This window comes from Poeciliopsis prolifica, unplaced genomic scaffold, assembly GCF_027474105.1.
Source record: "Poeciliopsis prolifica strain line A6 unplaced genomic scaffold, Auburn_PproV2 SCAFFOLD001, whole genome shotgun sequence".
Lineage (NCBI taxonomy): Eukaryota > Metazoa > Chordata > Actinopteri > Cyprinodontiformes > Poeciliidae > Poeciliopsis > Poeciliopsis prolifica.
In genome coordinates, this window is record NW_026562376.1 from 12,638,601 (window position 1) to 12,661,478 (window position 22,878).

Below are 22,878 nucleotides of genomic sequence, written 5' to 3' on the forward strand. Positions count from 1 at the left end.
TTAAAGGATCTTTTCAGTGTTGATATGTGGTTTGAGCACATTTCTGTCTTTGTGTGCAACTTTACCAAGTGACACCAAAACAAGTGTGGGAACTCTGAATTCATCTCTGGCTTTGCAGATTGCCTCTTCAAGGTGTGTCCCATGAACAGATATTCGGCTCAGAAGCAGTTCTGGAAAGCAAAACAAGGAAAACAAGGGAACAACAACACTCAGGCTGAGCTATTTAAAAAGTTACAGGTACGTTTTTGTTTTAAGATGCAGAACTTTAACTTTCAGATCATGTTGTCGATCCACAATTACACCTGTGATGTAGCATGGGTAGTTTCATTGCCAAAAATTGTGGTAAAAGATGGGCTACTTGAAAATATAATTTATCATGTAGAAATAAAATTTAGTCTTGAATGAATTACTGAAATGAGAGTGGAGTATTTGGTGGAAAAGCTGCTGGGCAACTAATTGCAATGTGTTATTTTGTTTTCCACCAATAAACTCCTTGGATTTTCATAGTTCAGAGTGACAACTCCATTAACAGTTCAAAATATGGTGAAAGCTTCTTCATTACTTGTGTTAAGGAGTGTTGTTGGCTAGTCTGCAGCTTTCACTAGCCGACTCTTCCTGTCTCACTTCAAAACAAGAGTCTCAAACTTAAAAGGGTGTTAAAAAGACCCGGTTATGCTCAAGGTTTAAACCCATTAGGCACGACAGGAAAAACTGTGACTGTAGCCTTAACCTTATTTAACTTTAAACTTTTGATTTTTATCTTTCAGCACGCTGCAGAACTGGAGCAGAAGCAGAATGAGACGGAGAACAAGAAACTCCTTGGCGATGTTGTCAAGTACAGTAGTGTCATCCAGGTAGAGCCGATCTGTTCAGCAAACACCTCTGGTTTCAAATCGTCTTCAGCACACAGCTTTGTTTGTCTTCTCTATTTATTGAGGATTTGCTGCTGTTATTCAGGCACTGAAACCTCAGACAGGTTGTAAATACTATGTAAATGCTATTGCTTTCTTTGACTGATTGTTAACCATGGAAGTGTAAAGCCACAATTTGTTGAGGAAATATTTGAACAGAATTTTTCAGCTGTTGACTAAACCATATTTAGATTGCTTGAGCTCTTTTTAATATTTAAAAACCATCTTTATCAAATTACATCATGAATTATGTAACAATTTTTTTTAAGCAAAGCAGGGAAAAATATTTAAAAAGCTGAATCTGTCCACTGAACGTATTTAGTGATGATTCAGGAATTTTTAAATGCCAAGATTTGTGAAATGGGTTAAGAAATGTACATAAAAAGTCTTGCATAAATTCTCAAGTTTAACTTAAAAATATACATTAAAGACAATTAAATCACTAATATTAATGTGATAAGAATCTTGATCTATATAAGCATATATATACAAATAAATTAGTTGTATACTAAATTATATTGATATACAAATTGGGAGATTATTACATAATTTAAAGAATTAGGAATCAATTATGATCAACAATAAAACCATTCTGTTATTCTTGAAAATTATTAAAAAACTACTAGGAGTGACTAATGTAATGTAATCTAATTTATGTTATGAAGGATTATATTGGTCATTAGATCAACTTAGATCTATTTACTAATCATTTAATCAAGGTAAAGAGACGCTTCTAAGAGATGCTTCACAAATGCATTATTGGGCATGAATCAATGGGGCGATGGGTGCAAATGTTTGTCAACAGAACAGCCAGGTTCTCCTCTGAGGTTCTGCTTGACTATCCTTACACTAAATTAGTTTATTCAGTAAACCAATTTAAAAAAATTGGTTTTGAACAAGAAAATTTAAACCAATTTCATCAAAACTGGTTTACTGCTATAAAACTAATTGCAAAATTAAGAAATGTTTAAATATAAAAGAAATCCAATTTGGAGAAGTCGTTTTAAATAATTACTATGCTTTCCTTGAAGGTTCTGACCAGCGTAAATGTTTTGTTCTAGCTCCTCCACATTAAAAGTAATAAGTACCTGACGGTGAACAAACGCCTGCCTGCGCTGCTGGAGAAAAATGCCATGCGGGTTTCTTTGGACCCAGCTGGAAACGAGGGCTCCTGGTTCTACATTCAGCCCTTCTGGAAGCTTCGCAGTGAAGGAGACAATGTAGGTTTCTCTGATTTTGCTCCCCTCACGGTGGTTCTATAACCAAAGAAAAAAACCAACAACTTAACATTTCTCTCTGTCGTCAGTGGACTGTCAGTTCATTGTGAGTCTCCAGTAACATTTCTGATTTTTATTCTTCCCTTCTGGCTTTTAGCATCCTATGATTGAAGGTATTGCCTCTGCTTCTGCATGGTTTTTGAGCATTAATCAGGCACAGAATAAAATGGGAAAGCATGGATGAAGAAACTCTGAGACTTCCTCTTGCACTGCACAGAAAAGTTTCAGCTACTGTTCCCGCAGGTTGCCTGTGTGTTTCTGCAGAAATGTCTGACGTTAAGGTTGCACCTTGTGCTGAGTCACAGAGCATGTTATCTGGGAGCAATGATACAGTTGCATACCATTTTTCTCTTGAGAAGACAGATCCATATCTTGGCCACTGTTTGGATGCAGTTTTTTACTCTGAGCATCCCAGCCACTCATCCACATGAAGCCCAGCATGTTGTGTTAGCACCCCCCTAGGGAAAGAAAAAAACAAATGTTTGCATGGGTCCACTCTTCCTTTCTGTTTGCTTTATCTAAGAACTCCTTAAAATGTCCAGATTCATGTCTCTTGCCTGTATTTGACTGTGTCCAATTTGCATTGAGGTGGTGGTTGGAGACAAGGTGGTGCTGATGCCAGTGAATGCTGGACAGCCGCTTCATGCCAGCAACATCGAGCTTTTAGACAATCGTGGCTGCAAAGAGGTGGGCCTGAATCACCTGCAAGAATCATACCAGGAAGTAACTTTTATTATTTCAATTTGTCTTCAATGCTTATTTTTCACTGCTGCAGGTGAATGCCCTCAACTGCAACACCAGCTGGAAAGTGACCTTGTTCATGAAGTTCAGTGACTACAAGGAAGACATTTTGAAGGGGGTATGTCGACTTGTTTTTTGAATTTTATTGTGTTTTGACTGAAATGCAGTGCTGCTTAGCATTTGCTTTCTTGCAACAGGGAGATGTGGTGAGGCTGTTTCATGCTGAGCAGGAGAAGTTCCTGACTGGGGACGAGTACAGGAAGCAGCAGCATGTCTTTCTCAGGACCACCCTGCGGCAGTCGGCCACCTCGGCCACCAGCTCCAAGGCTCTCTGGGAGATTGAGGTAAAGCACAAACTGGCACAATAGTCTTATTTTGATACTTTTTCCCCAGAAACATTGAGAACATTTCCATCAACTAACAGCGGCAGCTGTTCTCTAATATCTGAGTTTGAAGTCAGTGGCATGTCTCAAAAGAATATTGTTGGAAATTTCCCAGGAACGTCTAGTTACTCATAGATTTCCATTCTATGTGGTCTAAGCATGAAATATGACCATCACTCTTTAAAATGCAAAAGACATGAGAACATGTCACACCAGTTGGGGTAGTGTGTGTGTTTGAATCATTCGAAAACAGGAAAGGGCTGCAAAAAAATATCATGGCCTAAATTTTTCCATGAAGAGCAAAAGTTAAAAAGTGGAAAACAACTGAAACTGTTACAAAATCAGAAGGTGACTAAAGTATATTTCATCAACACACACACAGTGATACAAATGAGGTTTAAAAATATAGTATTTCTTATTCTGAGATTATGCTGTTGCAATTAAAAATGCTTCCCTTTTTCTCACGTCTGTAACAAGGCGTTGGTGTTATTACGTTGTTGATGTTGCTTCCTATAATGTTTTTGTTATCACTCTTGGTAAGGCTCACAGCAACCAGATGAAAAACTGAAAAGAATGTATTTTTATTACTAGCACCAGCAGAATGACCATGTTTGGATAAATGTAACTTTAGGCTGTAATTGTCCATTTCATGGCTTAACTCTACAGCTCCTCTGCTATGTGCTGTGTTTGTTTTTTGTTTTTTTTTACTGGGTTCCACATTTCACTTTATCAGTAGGCACATATTTGAAGTTCCTGTTATTGCAACACTGTTTGTACCAGGATGTACTTAAGTAACCATATCAGCAGCTAAATGCCATCGTGCAGAACAATGGCAAAGCCACATTTCTGTCCCACAGTGATAGGTGAAGTGATGTTTACCAAGGGCTTGAAAATTACAAAAGGGACCTTTTTATTTATTTATTTATTTTATGGATTCAATTATAGTTTAACATGAAGCACTTCATTCAGAAGAATTTTGCAAAAAGAGATGTACACCCTGAAGGGTTTTTGCAAAATGATAACTTCACACACTTAATTTTCCCTGTTCGGTGTGTTTGTGGTAGGTTGTGCACTATGACCCCTGTAGGGGTGGAGCGGGTCAGTGGAACAGTCTTTTCCGCTTCAAACACCTGGCCACTGGGAATTACCTGGCTGCAGAGGTGAGTCTGAATCAAAGACCGATCAGTTCCTTTTTTCACGCAGAGCGACTTTATTTTGTTTATTTGCATAAGAGGTTCTATTTAAAAAGTGAAACTTTTGTTACAGATTTATTGATCTGTAATATAGTTCAAGCAATTATTTCTGTTATTTTTGATGGGTATGGCTTGAAGTCAAGATATTATGTTTGGTTTTCTCAGAAAATGTGATCATTGTATAGCCTCAATATCCTCATATATTTTGTATAAAAAGTACATGTTCATGTTATGGATAGCAGTAATGGGCGTCATTCATTCATACCTGACCTTTTATGTGGGTCAAACATAAAAGGTCAGGTAAATTGGAATCGTAAAACAGCGCAGAAAGTTGACATCATTGTTCAAAACTCTTCTTTCAGTTCACTGATTGGTTAGAATTAATTTCATCCTCAGAAATTGAGCTCAATGAGAGAAATTCCAGAAAAAGCACTGAAGATATATGAGAACCAAGCAGAGATGTTTTAAAAAAGAAATTCCTAATTTCAGCTGGGATGAGGAGAAAACAGAAAATAATTGGACTGTTGCTTGGTGATCCACTGTTTTCTTTTTGAATGTATGTATATTTTGCTTACAGTTTCACCAGATTATCACTGGTGATTTTGAAAAAAAAATCGCCTGACTTGAAACTGATAAAAACTCTGTAATCCATCATCAAGATAAACATGAGAGACACCAGATCATGTACTGCAGATGAGCTGAAGACTGCCATTGAAGACACCCGGGCTTCATTAGCACATCAGCAAACCACAGGCTGATTTCCTACACGCCAGGCTGCATCGCTGCATTAACTCTCTCAAAATGTCTTTACACTCTAATTTTGTGAGAAATTAAAGTTTGAGTTTTCTTAATCTGGAAGCTAAAATTATCCTTTTGTGTTTAATAAACCTGTTTCATATGAACTTCACATTTTAACTGAATAATTGCAATAAATGAATAAATTCCTGAGATGCACCTTTGTTGCAAGGATATACACTTGACTTGGTTAAAAGATGTTGAGAAACATGCTGTAGGTGGCAGCATTCCCATTGTTTTCTCTGATATCATCTGTTCCTAGGTGCTGTATTTTATGTCAATAAGGTTGTTACCAGAACTCTTTGACTCTGATTGCTTAATTTCTCTGTAGATGAACCCCGAATTCAAAAACGGTACAGCAGAATCCCAAGGAGAGGTGAGTCGCTAAAATAAACATGTTTCAAAGCATGTGATCTTACAGGCATCTTATCAACAATTACTCATAGATAATCCACCCTTATGTGCAAATTTGTTTGGTTGTTGATATTGATTGTTCCTAATTTCCCAGTGTGTCAAGGTAAAAATAAACTGAACTCTGATGTACCTATTAGATTTTCAGTTCTGGTAACAATTACCACAGCAGCTTCAGAATTCAAGGTGGCTCTCTGTCTCCTGCTATTATGCAATATCACTTGTTAAGTTCTCACTCTGCGGATTTCTACGCACACCCGCACGCGCTCGCACGCACAATCTGAAACAAACTCTGCCGAACTCTGGATCTGCATCCAGACGTTTCTGTCGGCTCGCAGCAGCTTGCCACATTTGTATTCTGCCGAGGTAAAAAAACGCACAAACTCAAACCCTCAGCCCTCGCACACTTTCTTATGCACATGCTGAATTTCAAACTCACAGGGGGCTTCTTACATAACGTCTGGGTGTGGGGGTGCCCAGCAAGCAGAGAGGATGGAGGGGGAAGGCAGACGTGCTGTCTGCTCTGCTTCACTCGCTTGTGCTAAACTGGTTGGGTGAGTCACCAGCAGAGGGAGGGGGTGGGAGGACAGAGAAGCCGAGGCATGGAACCAGCTCTGGGGAGCTTCCCATTGACATGCAGAGAACAGTGGGAGAAGTTAACCCTTACCGTCGCCTGCTGCATCTGACGCTGCCCAGGAAAGTCGTGGCTGTCTGTCTGCTCGACTGTGTGATTTGATACATCATTAGTGTGAGATTCAGCCAACTGTACTTTTGCTCGTATCCATCTGTTTTCAGTCAGTCAGCAGCATTTATGTGTATTTATCAACATTTCAGCTCATTTGTCAAAATTTAAGTCTGGAGAGAGAAGCCAGGTCGACAAGGAGGAAATCTGTGCTCAGCTTTAAACAAACTTATTTTTTTTACGGTGGACTAAGTTTTATGGAAATTATGATGAGTAAATTAATTAAAAACGGTGTCCTTGAAGGTTTTTGAATCATATATGTTTCTAACTGTACAATCACTGGACCATTACTTACCTTTATCTCTGAATCCATTTTCTGCTCTAGACTAATTTGCAGAAATAATGTGGAGGATTTTTGGTCAGCTTCTTAAAATAGTTTATAGTCCTGGAAAACATTTTAATTACTGCCATTGGTATTTACTATCTGAATCTATTGATCTGTTCATTTTCTGAATTTTCTATCCCATTCCACCTTTAATTATGAAGCACTTAAAAAACAGCCCAGTAGGCCAAAGTGCAGAAATATTGTTCATGGAGGAGAAACCAGATCCCCCTGACCTTATAGTCTATGTAGTAGGAATATCTGACCAATCCTACTATCACAACAAGATGTCCAAAATCATCTGCATAAGGTGGAGAGTAACATCAAACCAGCAGAATCCACCTTTTCCCTTACATTTAAGACTAACTGCTTTCACTGTTGTACAGTTAAAACAAGTTATTAATATTCCTCCTGTTTTCCTAAAATGAGCTCAGTGAACTGCATCATGAGATGATGGTAGAGATGATAAACTTGTATCATTTCCACCTTGGTGTTTAATGCAGAATGAGACGGACGCTGGCTTCTCCAAGAGGAAGCACCAAGCCGCAGAGAGGATTGCCTACACTCTGGTTTCTGTTCCCCATGGGAACGACATTGCATCTCTGTTTGAGCTGGATGCCACCACGCTGCAGCGGGCCGACTGCCTGGTGCCCAGGTCAGTATCTCACTTGGTGACGTCCCAGTTATCCACACTCTTTAGCCTGTTAGTTTTTCATAACTGATTGAATCCAAGTTCCTGTTTTACTACTTTAAAAATTAAATATGACCCATTTCACATTAAGGCTTCAGTGCAATATTGAAAAGTCTGGAAATTGTTTGATAATTTGCATTGCTTTTTAAAAACTATTTTAATACACTTCTGCTGTTATAAATCTGTTTTTCTCTACTGCACTGATATACTGTATATATCCCGTTTTTTCATTTTTATTCAATAATCAAGGACATTATGTACATTTTTAAAAGTTCTCCTACTCCTTTGCATATCCTTTGAATTATGGAGGAAAAAAACTGTATGGCCTGCTTTTTGGTATTTAATATATTTACAACTTTTATCTTCAACAATAAGTCAACGCTTGAATGTTTTTGTCCAAACTGTTAGATCAGTGTGGCTTCACACAACCCTCCAATCATTTTTCATATATTTTTTCCCATAGGGATTGTTTTATCAGCTTTTTCTTAATCCTAAATGTATTTTAAAATAAAGAAAAACTGAACAAATGACCAAAGGAAAAAAAGACTGACAGAAAATAAGTTGGATTTATAGGGTAATAAATTCTTTTTGAATAGTTTTAAACCTGTGCTTTTAAAGCTTGTTTGGAGTCAAATAAAACACCAAAACCTCTTTTTTTTTTTTTTAGAAACAGAATAAAGGTAAACTATTCTTTAAACCACCCTAATTTTCATAAGATACTGTCATCTTGATTTAAAAAAATTCTAATTGGAATAGATTTTAAAGTGAATATAACTGTACCAAAAAAATAACAAAGGCATAAACTTCACTTCTCTGCTGGTTTGACCACCAACCCAACCATTGCAGCACATTTCACAATTTATATAACAAACCATCTTCTTGCTTTGTTGCTTGAGTCCGTACCAGAAAGACAGGGCATAAGAATCCTTTTTATTTGTTAAGATGTGCGGTTTTTAATATGTAGTGGTGTTAGATCTGTGTTAATCCTTCACCAGAAACTCCTATGTGAGACTTCGGCACCTGTGCACAAACACCTGGGTGACGAGTACAAACATCGCCATAGATACAGAGGAGGAGCGTCCGGTTATGCTCAAGGTTTGCATAATACTGCTACACACACACCTACATACATACAGAGTGCTTTACTTGCATTTTTTATTTTTTTTGCTAGATTGGTACCTGTTCCACAAAGGAGGACAAAGAGGCGTTTGCCATTGTATCCGTTCCTTTATCTGAGGTCAGAGATTTGGACTTTGCAAATGACGCCAACCAAGTCCTGGAGTCCACTGTGAAGAAGCTTAAGTTTGCCAACATTACTCAGAATGAGAGAAGGTACAGGCAGCGAAATTAAATTAAACTGGAGGTGTTGGTTGATTTAGATTTTTAATCAGGATTTTTCCTTCAGGTTTGTGACAACGCTTCTAGAGGACCTGATTTTCTTTGTGTGCGTGGTGCCAAACAACGGGCAGGATGTTCTCTCTGTGGTCACCTCCACTCCCAACCGTGAGAGGCAAAAACTAATGAGGGAGCAGAACATCCTTTTCCAGGTCAGCGCAAACAATCTTATTGAATACATTTTGTATGTACATGTATCAGTAAATTGTTACATTTGGGCCTCAAGATGTTAAAATGAGAATACATTTTATCCTTGATGTTTCTTGCAGATTTTTGGCATTCTTACGGCTCCGTTCAAAGATAATTACGACGGTCCGATGCTAAGGTTGGAGGAACTGGGAGATCAGCGCTACTCTCACTTCAAATACATGTTTAGACTCTGCTACAGAATCCTGCGACACTCCCAGCAGGACTACAGAAAGAACCAGGTATAAAACGAGCCTTGCATATGGTTGTATTGTAAACTCATGTAATTATATGGGGTAGTTGAAAAATGAAGTGTGCTACTGTAGATAATAAGTATGCACAAAGCAAGATTTTTACTACCCAACATACACTATGCAGCAGTAGTTTTTTTTAAAAGTTGTTTTTGTTTAGTTTAAATCTGTATTTGGTTTGTGTTTTTTGTTGTGAAATTATGTATCTAGCTGTAGAAGAGTGCATTCATCATGGCTTTTAGAGCCATTTTATCACTGAAAGGGTGAAAGAAATTTAACCCGCAGGAGTATATTTGACTTTAATGCCATTGTTGAAAATTGATTAAAAGATATAAGAAAAACAGTCATTCATTTTAACCCTCTTTTGCAGGTCAGTTGCAGGTCTTTTGGCATATAACTCTATCAGTTTTGCTTGCTTAAACAAACATTTTCACTCTTGACCTTATGCTTCGTTAGATTGGATGGAGATCATAGGGCAGAATACATATCTTTGCCACATTTTTCAGATTGTATTTTTTTTTTACTACACAAAATGGAAAAGCATAAATGCTTTATTTACTAATTTGTTTTGGTTTATCATGTAAAATCCCAGACAAATGAATGGGATTTTGTGGTCGCTATGTGATAAATGTTCAAATCCACGTGGCCCATAATTGTTTTCAGTCGTTCTTGGCGTTACTCTTGACATTTTACAAGGTTCATTATTAATCAGTTATTTGCAGAAATAGCCATTTAATGAACTTTTCATCATGATGAGAATAACCTCCCACTGTTACCTTCACATTTCTCGAACTGTTTTTCAAAGTGGTTTTTAGTCATGCTGCATTGCCTTTTTTGCATACAATGATATACCAGACATAAGAATTGATTCTTAATGTGTAATTTCCTCAATCTCACAGGAATATATAGCCACAAAGTTCCCCATCATGCAGTCTCAGATGGGGTATGAGATCCTGGCTGAGGACACAATCACCGCGCTGCTGCACAACAACCGCAAGCTGCTGGAAAAACACATCACAGCCAGAGAGATTGAGACCTTTGTCAGCCTGCTGAGGCGAAATCGAGAGCCGAGGTGAGACACAAACACCTCTCACAAAGCAAGTGGTCCATTTTCAGTCGAAATAAAATTCAGAAATTTGGTTTAATAATGCCTAGACAATGCATACTGTGTCTTGTTTGACTTCCTGTCATCTAGTTGGTCTGTATCTGTTGTTCTGGTTAATATTATCCATTCTTGTTTGATCTACTCTGTCAGATTCCTGGATTATCTGTCTGATCTGTGTGCGTCCAACAAGACAGCCATCCCTGTCACGCAGGAGCTTATCATTAAATTTATGATAAATCCTGTCAACGCAGACATTCTTATTCAGACCAAGTGAGTCGAACCCTGAGATGTCTGTTGTAACTATCTTGCCTTATTTCACATATTACATTTTTGAACATGTTTAAACATGCGCACAGTCTCCTCAGTGTGCGTGAACTTTCTTGCAGCGCTAGGTCTGTTTTGAAATGAAGATTTTCTCCTGCAGCAGTCCTATATAAGTACTGTGTATGCTACATTTGTCCAGTGCTTCATTTTTTTATGTACTTTCCTTCTGTCCCCACTCTCCACTAGGCTCGTCTCAAACTCAGAAAACTCCATGGATTCCTCCTTGTCCCCAGATGATGGGGATGAAGAGGAGGTTTGGCTCTACTGGATCGACATCCACAAAGAGCCTCATGGCAAATCCATCCGCCACCTGGCCCAGGATGCGAAGAACAACCATAAAATTGATGCAGACCTCCTTACCTACTACAGGTAATGAGTGCAATTCAGTGACTCTCAAAATGTGGGGCGTGTTCTGAGGGGGCACATTCACATTTCCAGCCGATCAGTTGATCTACCAAATTACGCCGGTCACCCGGTGACAACTAAATCCATTTAGGCATCTTAGAGAATGTGATGAAAACTTTCCGACGTTCAAATTGAGCCCCAGAATGGGGAAGAAAAGAAATATGTGACGTTAAAATGTTTCCCCCGTCTCTCCTCTCATCCTCTGCAGGTGTCAGCTGAACTTGTTTGCCAAAATGTGTCTGGATCGTCAGTATTTGGCCATCAACCAGATCAACGACAAACTACCTGTGGACCTGATTCTGCGCTGCATGTTTGACGACTGCCTGCCCTACAACCTCAGAGCGTCTTTCTGTCGCCTGATGTTGCACATGCATGTGGACTGCGAACCACAGGAAGCTGTGGTTCCGGTGCGCTATGCCCGTCTCTGGACTGAAATCCCTTCCAAGATTTCTATCAAAGAGTGAGCATCTGCATGTTGGCTGACCCGTCTTATTTTTAGGCGAATTCTCACCTATTTGATTTATTGCGCAGGTTCAAGTATGAGTCAACAGTCTACTCAAGAGAGGAGATGAAGAAGAAATTTAAAAGCACCATGGAATTTGTTGATGATTATCTGAAAGATGTGTTCAACCAGCATTACCCATTTGGGGACAAAGAAAAGAATGAACTCACACTAGAGGTAAATGTACTTTGTAGGCCTGTTAGTCTAAGTCATGTGTCAGTTCACCATTAAAATTTGTACTGAAAATAAATATGTTTCAATCTATCAATCCTTATTCAGAAAGTACAGTTTAAGTAAATGCAGTTACTTTTTTGCTCCATTATGACAAGTAGAATTTAATATTATATCCAAAAGCATTTAAACTTTTTCTATAAAGACAGAAAAAGATTAAAAGTATGTCATTTTTATTTCCTGGCATGATTGTTAATTTGGCTCAGTTTGACAAAATAAGCAAAGATTCCCAAAATTCAAGCGTGAAAGAAAGCTTTTTCAACAACCTTATTCTGAAAATCCAACAGGGCTGCCGCGTGTTTCACACCTTATGAAGCCTGAAGTTACAATTTATTTTCTCAATGGTGGCACTTCATTAATCTTTCAAAAGGACATTTATTTTTTTTTTATAGGACACATTTTTCCATCAAGCCCCAAATCCAAAATGACAACTGTAATAATAAACTATTTCCATTTTTGTTGCATTGTATTGTATATAATTCCTCAAATGTATATTATTGTTTCAGATATTTTTGTGAAAATGTCAATGTAGTTCTTGAATACATGAAGTGCAAACATTTCTATGGCTTTTTTTCACCATCCTGATTGTGATTGTGTCCCCTCTGTTAGGTGGTCAATCTGGCTCGACACTTGGTGTACTTTGGTTTCTACAGCTTCAGTGAGCTGCTGCGCCTCACACGCACCCTGCTGGCCATCCTGGACATTGTTCAGCAACCTTTCGGCTTGCTAAGCAAGCTTGGGAAAACTCCAGAAGCCGGTCAGGGCTCTGCAAGCTCAGCTATCATGATCATTTTTGTGCTTAAATACGTACATTTGTGCATTGAAGCGAGGTTACTTAAGAATTAAACTGACACTGGTTTATGTGTAACAAAATAAGGGTAGATAAAAGCTGATGGTCTGGTTTCATTTCAGAAATTTAGACATAACAGATTAGTGTATACAAAACCAGAGCCATTTATAAAAGCATTAAGATTAAAATAATCTCTAAAATGTTTTATTTTGATTTTTGTAATGATAATTATGAATTGAGACCAAATAATACAGTATGACAAATTTGAAAGGCTGAGATAATGTTGCTGAGTTGTTTTTGTTTATCTGTATAAGGTGTCAAGAATTGGATGTTTTCAGTTTTTCCTTTTATGTCAAACATTTTTATGGTTTCACCAACTGTAATCATTTAAATGTTGATGTTCCACACACAAACAGACAAAAAAAAAAGCCTCTCCCTTTTAGGAAACAATGTTCTGCGCACAATCCACGGCGTTGGAGAAATGATGACTCAGATGGTAATGAGTCGAGGCGTGCCGCACGGTTTGCCTGACACGCCACCGTCGCTGCGCTACGGGAAAGGACACTTTCTCCCAGACGAGGACGTCGTGGTGATGGACACCAAGCTGAAGATCATTGAGATCTTGCAAGTATGAACTGCTGCTGAATATTTGATCCATTTCAGGGTTTTTGTTGTCTGCTTCAATGTAAACAAAGATCAATGCCTTTTTAATCTTTGTTTACATTTTGTGCTCATTTAAGTTCATCCTAAGTGTGAGGTTGGACTACAGAATCACTTACCTGCTGTCCATCTACAAGAAAGAGTTTGGAGAAAGTACAGTGCCTGACAGCTGTTCCTCAATGGCTGAATACCCTCCAATGACATGTGAGTTTTGTCTCTTATTGTTCACATCCTAAAGGTTTATGATATCGAATGTTAAAACTTGCCATATTTCTGCTAGCTTCTGAGCCTGACATGGATGAGATTGCAGCGAAAGCAGAGAGCATGTTTGTCGGAAGGTTGGTGAAGATGCGTCCCGACATTGTTTTGTCAATTCTTTTCTATTTGCTGTCAAACGTTCATACAAGTCTACTTCTGTGTTCTGCAGCTCTGAATTAAGCGTGTTGGAGCTTGATGATGAAGGTGGCCGCACATTTTTGAGGGTTCTCATTCATCTCATCATGCAAGATTATCCGCCTCTGGTCTCTGGGTCGCTGCAGCTCATCTTCAAACACTTCAGTCAGAGAGCTGAGATGCTGCAGGCCTTCAAACAGGTACACAATGAATGCACAATTTCTCAGAGTGTGACATTCCCAACTTTTACTATTATGCTATTTACAGAGTGGTTATTCTTCAGTTTCTTACTGAATTTGGTGCACAGCATCAGTCAAACAGTTAAGATGTAATCCAAGCATTTCAACACAATTACCTCACTTAATATCCCTCAACAGGGAATAAAACTGTTGCAATAATGGCCAAAATGTGTCAAACAAGGTGTGCTGTTAAATGGCAGTTATTTTTCTTGACGTTTCTAACTAGATTGAACAGACAGTTATTATTTTTCAAGAGCAGGTTTTTAAAGAAAGCTGTAAAACCGAAGCTATCTTTGACAGGAAAGCTTCAACAAAGATCAACAAAGAATCTTTAAATTTTTCTTTTTTTTGCTCTTCTTGTAAACTGCTGCATTTTATTGGTTAAACGAGAGAGAAGTGTCTTCAGTATTTCTTAGGTACCTGTAGCTGTACAATTGTCTCTGGAGATCCAATGATTATAGCAAGTTGGGGAGTTTTCCTGTCTTCTGTGACCAAGTCTTTTGTTTTGCTGATATTTAACTTCAGGTAATGTTTGTCACATGGCTTCACATAGTAATCATCAACAGGCTTCGATCTTGCAGAACACTGACATTAAAAGTGTCATCTACATACTTGAGGATGAGGTTGTTTTCAAAGGCATTTACATTTAAAATATACAAACAGAGGAGACGGCAAATGCCTGAAGTGACTGTTTCCTGGATAGGACACCGTTGCTGCCCACATGTCACCAAACTGTGGGGTTGAATTATAGTAAAAGCTGACATAAAATCCACTATCAAGAGTCTCACCTGGGTTATTGTGCCCTCAAGATGCTTGAGCAGATAATTGAACAGTGACAGTTGTGCGCTCTGCTCCTCTGTGAGCCTGGTAAGAAAACTGCAATAGGTCAAGCTAGTCATGTACTCAGCTTTTCATCGCAATAGAGGGCAAAGCCATCAGCTCAAAATAATTAGGCCCTTTTGGCGATTAGGCTTTTTTGCCATGGTGCAATTATAGATTCTCTACAGAGCTTGGGAATCTTCGGCTGAATAAAAGACGAGACGGTCGGTTCTATAAAATATCACAGAGTTGTTCTGTACAGTCTTTAAGGATTCTGCTGTGATCCTGTCAGGCCCCAGACTTTTCCTGATGTGACATTGGTGGAAAACAGACCCGAATGAACAATGATACAAAGACCAGAGAAGATGGAGCAATTGTTCAATGCTCGAAAAAAATATAATTATGTATGTTTTATAAATTTCCACTCATCAATGAAACGCAAATAAAACACCTGCATAGCTTTTGCAAGCTGCACCTGATCCCTATAATCCCCCATCTGTTTCTGTCTGCATACATGTTTACTGGTAATCGTTGGATTGTTGAATTGACTTCTAGTCAACTCAAATGAAAACTGGTTTTGTTTAAATCATGGAGGCACTTCAATAAGGATGCATAAAAACATTTTGTCTCTGATTTTCCTTTTTTTTTGTAATTTCAGGTTCAGCTCCTTGTTTCAGAGCAGGATGTACTCAACTATACACAGATCAAGGAAGACCTGGACAAGCTGCGTCTGACTGTGGAGAAGTCGGAGCTGTGGGTGGAGAAAAGTGGAATCTTTGGAAATGATGAGCTGGGGGTAAGGCAGAGTGAAGAGCCCAACGTTTAGATGCTTACCTGCCGTCCAAAAATCACCACATTAAATGACAGTTTTCAAATTATGATCTAATTTAATTGAAAAAAAAGCTGTTATAACTTTTAAAATGATTAACAAAATTCATTATCAAATAATTCAAAAGTTGGATCATAGTTGCACTGTTACAGCATATTAATTACAAATATTTAGAAAGCACTTAAATTGTACTAAGTTTATAAGTCTTTTTTACAGTCTGATTTTTGTTATTTTTTGCACTTAGTTAGCTAAAGACAGTATGTGGCTATATTGCCTATATTCATTTTGGCTTAGTTGGAAAATTATCAAGCTCAGTGTCCACCTTCCTCCTCCAGGATGCTGTTCTGAGTCCGGTGCAAGATGGGGAAAGCAAACCTCAGATGGACAGTAACCAAGAAAACAACTATGAAGTACTGAAATGTGTGAGTTTCATGTCTTCACTTTGCCATTGTGACTGCCCAGTTTTCTGTATTTTTCTGTAAAAGATTTCTGTCTCATTAGATCCTGGAGCGCTTCAGTCGGCTTTGTTGTGTGAGTAAAAAGAACCGTCTGCAGCTGCAGAGGCTGCTGAAGAACATGGGAGCCCACACTGTGGTGCTGGAGCTTCTGCAGATCCCCTACGAAAAGGTGAGGACCAACATTAACATCTCCATCAACACGCAGTTATTGTTGGTGTTTCTGTTTGATCCCCCAAATGTCTTCAACTTTATTTGTTTGGCTTCTTTTAGAATGATGAGAAGATGAATGAGATCATGAAGCTGGCTCATAGCTTTTTGCAAAACTTTTGCAAAGCAAATCCAGAAAATCAAGTGCTGCTACACAAACACCTGAACCTTTTCCTCACTCCTGGGGTTTGTTCACTTCACTTTTTGCTTCACCAAGTTCAAACAGTTTGTAATCATTTCTCCTTAAAACCGTTTGTCTGCTTTTTGCTAGTTACTGGAAGCTGAGACGATGCGTCACATCTTCAAGGACAACAATCAGCTGTGCAATGAGATCAGTGACCGCGTGGTCCACCATTTCGTCCACTGCATCGAGACCCATGGACGTCACGTTCAGTACCTCAAGTTTTTGCAAACGATAGTGAAATGTGATGGGAAGTACATGAAGAAATGCCAGGACAAAGTCATGACCGAGGTAAGAATTTAAATGTAAAAGTTACATCACACACTCTACCGTGTACAAGGCATGTGCAATTGATCAGTAACTAAGGAAGATGAACTCCAACAAGTCTGGTTTCTTCCAGACTTTTCTGTCTGGAAGAAACCAGACAGAAAAGTCGAACTATTCTGCCATATGACCTGAGTGAGGTAGCAAATGTTTACAGTCATAACAATGTAATGGTGCTATCACATATGGAGCCTTACTGCAGTGATAAACAAACTGTTATTGAACTGTGAAGTTATAGATCTGAAATATCTGCCAGAGGTTAACAGTTCAAACAGATGTTAAGATGGGTGGGAATAGTCCTTTAAGATGTTGTTGGCTCTAGAGAGAGAATGTCTGTTAGCGATGTCTTTAATAGAGAGGAGACAAAATCCAGTGGTTTTTGTGGAGGGTTTTCCCCCGCAGTCTTAGCTTACCTAATAGTGATTCAGTTTGTTGAAAATGCTCTTTATAGTAGCTCTGAAAAAGCTACCATAGAGCGAGTGATGAGCAGCAGCTCATCTGAATTATAATAATGATAATACAGAGCTTTGGGCACTTAAATAACTTAGCAGCAGCTCATCACTCAGTTGTTTTTGTGGATCCTCAGGAAGTGCAGATGGCTTTAATTTTTGGGGCGGTTAGTAAGAGATTGTTTAGTGAAGTGTGTTAACACCAAAAAAAAGTTGGTGGTTGAGCTCTTCAACCAGTGAGCTGCTGTTCTAGCTGTAGCACCAGTTTGTCCATCCAGTATTTTACCCAGACCAGATATCGATAGCTTCAGCGCTACATAATTTATTACAAACTTTAAGCTTTTCAAACAGATTTCAATTGATTCAGGTACACTCGAGTTGGAAAGTTTGAAAATATGAAATGTGAAACTCTGTCTGCGTCTTGCCCTTTTTCTGTTTGTCCAACCAGTTGGTGAATGCAGGTGAGGATGTGCTGGTCTTCTACAATGACCGCTCGTCGTTCTCGGTGCTGCTGCAGATGATGGCCTCTGAGCAGGAGCGGGCAGATGAGAACGGATCCCTCGCGTACCACAACACGCTCGTAGACCTGCTGGCCGCCTGCACCGAGGGCAAGAATGTCTACACTGAGCTGAAGTGCAACTCGCTGTTGCCACTGGATGACATTGTTAAAGTGGTCACTGATGTGAACTGTGTGCCAGAGGTAAAGGTTCATTATTATGATTTTATTTTCTTTGTAGATTAATCTTTGACACATTTTGACATCTGTTTTTTTTATTTTTTTATCTGACATCTGAATTATTTGTTCTCCAAAGGTTAAAACTTCATATGTGAATTTTGTGAATCACTGCTATGTGGACACTGAAGTGGAAATGAAGGAGATCTACACGTCTTCTCATATCTGGAGGCTATTTGAAAACTTCCTGGTTGACATGGCCACTGTAAGAAAACTCACAGAAAGGTCACACTATTTATTTTTTCCTAACGAGGCAGAAAACATTTCAACATTCATCGATGTTTCTTCTGCTGACATGCAGTGCTTATTCTATGAACTTTTTTTTTTCTTTTAGCATTACAACCATAAGTGTCTATGCTTATTATTGGGATTTTATGTGCTTGAGCAATATGAAGTAGTGCATAATTGTGAAGCAGAAGGAAAGTAATAGAGGATTTTTATTTTTTTGTCCATTGAAAATGTAAAAGTTTAGCCTTTATATAAACCTAATTTGATTATTAAGAAAACATGTGCTATACAATAGTATTTGAGATGATGATATGACTTAAAGTTAAATATATTTATTAAACAGTAATAAAGTTTTTTCTGGTTTGCAAAAAATGCAATGACTCCAAATTTCCATCTCAATAACAAAGTTTTATTGAAACTTTTGCATGTTTAACATCTGAATGCCTGATGCTTAGAGAAGTAGCTAGCATGGGACGGTTTCCTTCCAATATCCATATTGCTTACAGTAATGGTGCACTCCATCATAGAATGAAGTAGAATAAAGTTTAAGCCAGAATAAGTTTCTCCTAAGTTCTGAACATCTTGCAGAACTCTTTTAATTTCCATCTTAAAATGTAAATGGCATTAATCAGAGAAGCAGCCAAAAAAACCCAGAATAACTCTGGAGAAATTGCAAAGATCTAGAGCTCATGATGAGGAATTTGTTGACTGGACAACTATTAGTTGTACCCCAAACCTTGTCCATTGTTGCACAGTGGCAAGATGGAAAACATTGATGAAAGAAAGCCATTAGAGGTCCTGCTTGCAGATTACCACAATTCTTTTTTTCCTTTTCTTCCATTACAAAATTATGCACAAGATAAAATGATAAGAATGCTTCTGCATGGACTTTTCGAGAAGTGATACGTGTCTGGAAGGTGAAGATCAAACTGGTTCATATCTTTTTGATTTTGTCTTGAAGATGTGCAACACTACGGATCGTACCCGCCCAGATCCCCTGGACAAGTATGTGACAGACACGGTGATGGCCATCATCAGGAGTTTCTTTGAGTCACCGTTCTCTGTGAACTACTCCATGCTGCAGGTACTCTGTTCATGTCAAACATGCGGCAGCTTTCTGCTTCTCCATGGTAGCAGTTGTTCAGCCACAGGCGTCTTTTGTCACTGCACATTCACCTGGGATTTCCTAGCAGACGTTTTAAATTAAAGCACTTACTCCAGTTGTTTCGTACAGTCTGTACAGATCAGTCCTGTCAGTTCCACTGTTGGTGTGCTTCTGATATTCTTTTATACAGATTTGTCTGCACTTTTGCCCTTTGTAAAAGAATATCATCTTGTGTTGTTTTGTTTTTTACAGAATAACCAGTCTACTTTCATCAAGCTGCTGCAGTCAGCTTTCAGAATCTACAACCTCAAGGGGATTACTTCGGCTCAGAAGAGCAACATTGAGACCTGTATCAAGGCACTGGCTGATGTCGGTGAGTCTTGATGGAGAAAAAGTTGACAGACACTTAAATATCCATCAGCATCTGTCCGGCTTCTAGCCTTTCCAGGACAGATTGGATGCATAGCTCTCCAGCAGGTTCTGGGTCAGCACAAACCAATGTTAAAATGCAGATTTAAATTTATATTTAAAGTGCAATTTTCAAATTTAACTCTAGTTTTCAGTCCATCACTCGTCAGTGATCACACAACAGTTGATTCGTCAGTGACGTGATTTATTGGAACCAGTGGTTTCTGCACAAATTGGGCTTTCAGTGAGTTCGTTCCATCATGGAGAAGCATAGAAACAAAGTGCTGCATCACTTTGTTTAGTTCTGGTTCTGGAAACACCAGGTCTCTAGTCTACATGGTAACTTGTTGACTCTGTGTGGATCGAGAAAATTTACAGAGAATTTAAACTTGAGTACATAGTGAATAATCATTTGTTGCACAACCATTCATCTCTGAAAAAAAACCTCATACGTATCATGAAATAGCCCCAAATTAACGTCACATTCTTGCCCATGGTGCGTAAACTTCAGATGAAAAATGACCATGTGTGTCTCTTTATCTCGTTTATCTCTGTTTTGTTCTTTCTTCAGCTAAAGCCCGCTCCATACCCATCCCAGTCGATCTGGACAGTCAGGTCAATGCTCTGTCTCTTAATGTCCACACCAATGCAGTGCAGCGAGCAGCAAAAGACTGGAGGACCTCTGCACGTTCACGACCTCGCAAAGAACCTCTGGGAAGCCCCGACTACAAGAACATCATTGAGAAACTACAGGTGCTTATTTGGACTAGAAGTTTTCACACATTGGAGTTGCTAAGCTTTAGCCCACAGTTTCAATTTTCTAACATGTTCATCAAGTTTTTAGATTGCATTCCTAGTTGATTAGATGTTGCCTAATGAAGGACACTGGCATCTTTTCACTTGTATAAAGTGGAGCTCAAGCAACTTCATAAAGACTTCGTACATGTTCACCAGCATCGTTCTATGTCTCTGCCTCTTTTTTTAAGGGGGTTGTGTCATATTTGGAGGATCAGTTCTGTCCGAGGGTTCAAGCAGAATTTTCTGTTCTGGTGGATGTTCTGCAAAGTCCTGAGCTGCTGTTTCCAGAGGCTGCTCGGTTACGCTGTGAGAGTGGAGCCTTTATGTCCAAGTAAGTAAACAATATTTAAAACTGCCCAAAATACACAAACCTGGGATTTCACTCAATGGGGTGTGTAACTGTGAAGATCCAAATGAAAGTCTGAAAAGTGTGACCTGGATTTGTACTAATCCCCTTTTACTCTGATACCCATTAGTAATACATGATATGCACAGTACATGGTAGAAATGATACACACTTGGAGTGTGATGGAGGTCTAACCGCAGTGATGTTTGTTGGTGTAATGCTATTGGAAGTGTCAACTTTCATTTTTTCTATATTTAAGAAATATTAAAAACCATGTATTCCCCTTCCACTCCACTATCAAACCTACTTTGTGCTGAATTTCTATTTTTTTAGGTGAAAATGTAAATACACAAATTGTTTTTGCATTATTACATTAGCATTCTCTTAACATGCTGTAAAAAGAGCACAAATTCCACTCTTCTTCTGCTGCTCTTTAAAACATGTAGTGATCATGAATTGGTTTATCTTATGAGATTTTTTGCTGCTCTTGTAGGAATCAATGATAAACGAAACAACATTTCCCTGATCTCTCTTTTCCAGACTAATCAAACACACCAAGAAGCTTATGGAACAAGAGGAAAAGCTGTGCATAAAGATCCTGGAGACCATCAGAGAGATGATGGAGAAGAAGGAAAGTTTTCAGGAATCTGTAAGTACTTCAGCTGCTGTTTCTTGGTCTTTTTTTTTTTTGCAGTTTGTTCTTCCACCCTTTCAAAATGCATTCATTATATTAAGTACTTAAAATTTTGCGATGGTCATGTCTTCACGTGCCAATAATGCCATCGGTAGTGCAACAGAGTCCTTGTTTTCTCCCCGGTTGTTTCGGCTGATTCTCCTCATCAGTATTCTGAGGGTTTGCCCGCGTTACATAAGGCAGCGAGGCACTTGAGGACATGCTCGCGCTGAGAAGGAGAAGAAGGAAAAGAGGGAAGCGATGGGAGGAGGACAAGGTGGGGGGCAAGCACTGAACAAACAAATCAATACTGCAGCGAGAGGAGGGAGGACAGGACCCCGTGTCCTGCTGAACCTCCCCGTCGGCCTGAGGAGTGAGCGGCAAGAGTTGGTAAACAGGGTTTAAAGAAGTGCATGGGCATGTTTCTGTGCACTCTGGTTGCCGTTGAAAGCTTGTATAATGACTGGGCTTTCTGTATCTTGGAAAATTGTCAAATTCAAGTAATTTTCACATTTGCTTATATATGAAAGTACAGCTATGAATATCTCTCTATCAGTTTCTCTGTCTATCTGTCAGGGCTTCATCTTGTCTGTACATCCATTTATCTGTCCATCCGTGCATCAGTCTCTCCTTACTTGAAGGTTTTGTACTTAAAACTAAAGACTGTAAGGATATCTGCAGTAAATTAATAGTAAGCTTTAATAAACTTCAATAAATCTGAATTGAAAGCTGGCTTAGGTTTGAAAAATATGAACGGAGGTGAGAATCCTGAAAGACACTGGAGTTCTTAATTTGCAAGTCAGATTATTGTCTTAAACGTTGGGATTATTGAATTAGCTGTCAAAAGAATGCATTCCTGCCAGTATTGGTTTTGCTTTCTCGGTTTGTACTCTCGATAAAGTTTCCCCCCAAAGCAGGCTCAGCAGTTGTGTACAAAAAAAAATAAAAAAATGAAGAAAAAAGATCAAAAGGATTCAAGATGGAAAAGGGAGTCCCTTTTTAAAAGCAGCGTGGCTCATCCTAGATGCCAGACGGTGCAGTAACAATCTGTGAAATGTCACTTTGTGTAGGTGTTCACGAGTGCGCTTGTAGCCTCCCTTTGTCGTTTCCCTTCAGCCCTGAGTGTGGAGCTGCTGCTTCACAGCACGAGAGGCTGGGAAAGAGGGAGAGGACGGCGACTGATAGAAATAATGAGAGAGAGAGCGGCAGACAAACAAACACAAAAAAAAAAACAGAAGCGGAGAGACAGAGTGACAGCTTAGGCAGCTGAGGCTGGTGGCTCCCCTGGGGTACAATGAGTGGGTGGAGAAACGAGAGAGAGAGAGAAAGGAGAGGAGCCATGTGAGGAGCCATGTGAGAGGAAGGAGGGGGGA

At 39.0% G+C, this 22,878-nt stretch overlaps 1 protein-coding gene across 1 annotated transcript in view; it reads left to right on the top strand.

Moving 5' to 3' along the window:
• The window catches only part of itpr2 (inositol 1,4,5-trisphosphate receptor, type 2), a 58,344-nt gene that overhangs the window by 5,057 nt on the left and 30,409 nt on the right, over positions 1-22,878 (top strand). Inside the window, exons 3-37 of the mRNA XM_055037860.1 lie at positions 119-237; positions 768-854; positions 1,973-2,131; positions 2,777-2,875; positions 2,964-3,047; positions 3,127-3,273; positions 4,377-4,472; positions 5,632-5,676; positions 7,279-7,430; positions 8,462-8,561; positions 8,638-8,798; positions 8,872-9,013; positions 9,131-9,289; positions 10,198-10,370; positions 10,554-10,673; positions 10,914-11,096; positions 11,341-11,592; positions 11,664-11,811; positions 12,475-12,622; positions 13,099-13,283; positions 13,396-13,519; positions 13,596-13,653; positions 13,743-13,908; positions 15,425-15,562; positions 15,931-16,017; positions 16,097-16,222; positions 16,324-16,446; positions 16,532-16,732; positions 17,663-17,914; positions 18,027-18,152; positions 19,137-19,259; positions 19,533-19,653; positions 20,260-20,441; positions 20,675-20,817; positions 21,373-21,481. Coding sequence (XP_054893835.1) covers positions 119-237; positions 768-854; positions 1,973-2,131; positions 2,777-2,875; positions 2,964-3,047; positions 3,127-3,273; positions 4,377-4,472; positions 5,632-5,676; positions 7,279-7,430; positions 8,462-8,561; positions 8,638-8,798; positions 8,872-9,013; positions 9,131-9,289; positions 10,198-10,370; positions 10,554-10,673; positions 10,914-11,096; positions 11,341-11,592; positions 11,664-11,811; positions 12,475-12,622; positions 13,099-13,283; positions 13,396-13,519; positions 13,596-13,653; positions 13,743-13,908; positions 15,425-15,562; positions 15,931-16,017; positions 16,097-16,222; positions 16,324-16,446; positions 16,532-16,732; positions 17,663-17,914; positions 18,027-18,152; positions 19,137-19,259; positions 19,533-19,653; positions 20,260-20,441; positions 20,675-20,817; positions 21,373-21,481 — 4,838 coding nt within the window. The remainder of the gene's footprint in view (positions 1-118; positions 238-767; positions 855-1,972; positions 2,132-2,776; positions 2,876-2,963; positions 3,048-3,126; positions 3,274-4,376; positions 4,473-5,631; positions 5,677-7,278; positions 7,431-8,461; positions 8,562-8,637; positions 8,799-8,871; positions 9,014-9,130; positions 9,290-10,197; positions 10,371-10,553; positions 10,674-10,913; positions 11,097-11,340; positions 11,593-11,663; positions 11,812-12,474; positions 12,623-13,098; positions 13,284-13,395; positions 13,520-13,595; positions 13,654-13,742; positions 13,909-15,424; positions 15,563-15,930; positions 16,018-16,096; positions 16,223-16,323; positions 16,447-16,531; positions 16,733-17,662; positions 17,915-18,026; positions 18,153-19,136; positions 19,260-19,532; positions 19,654-20,259; positions 20,442-20,674; positions 20,818-21,372; positions 21,482-22,878) is intronic.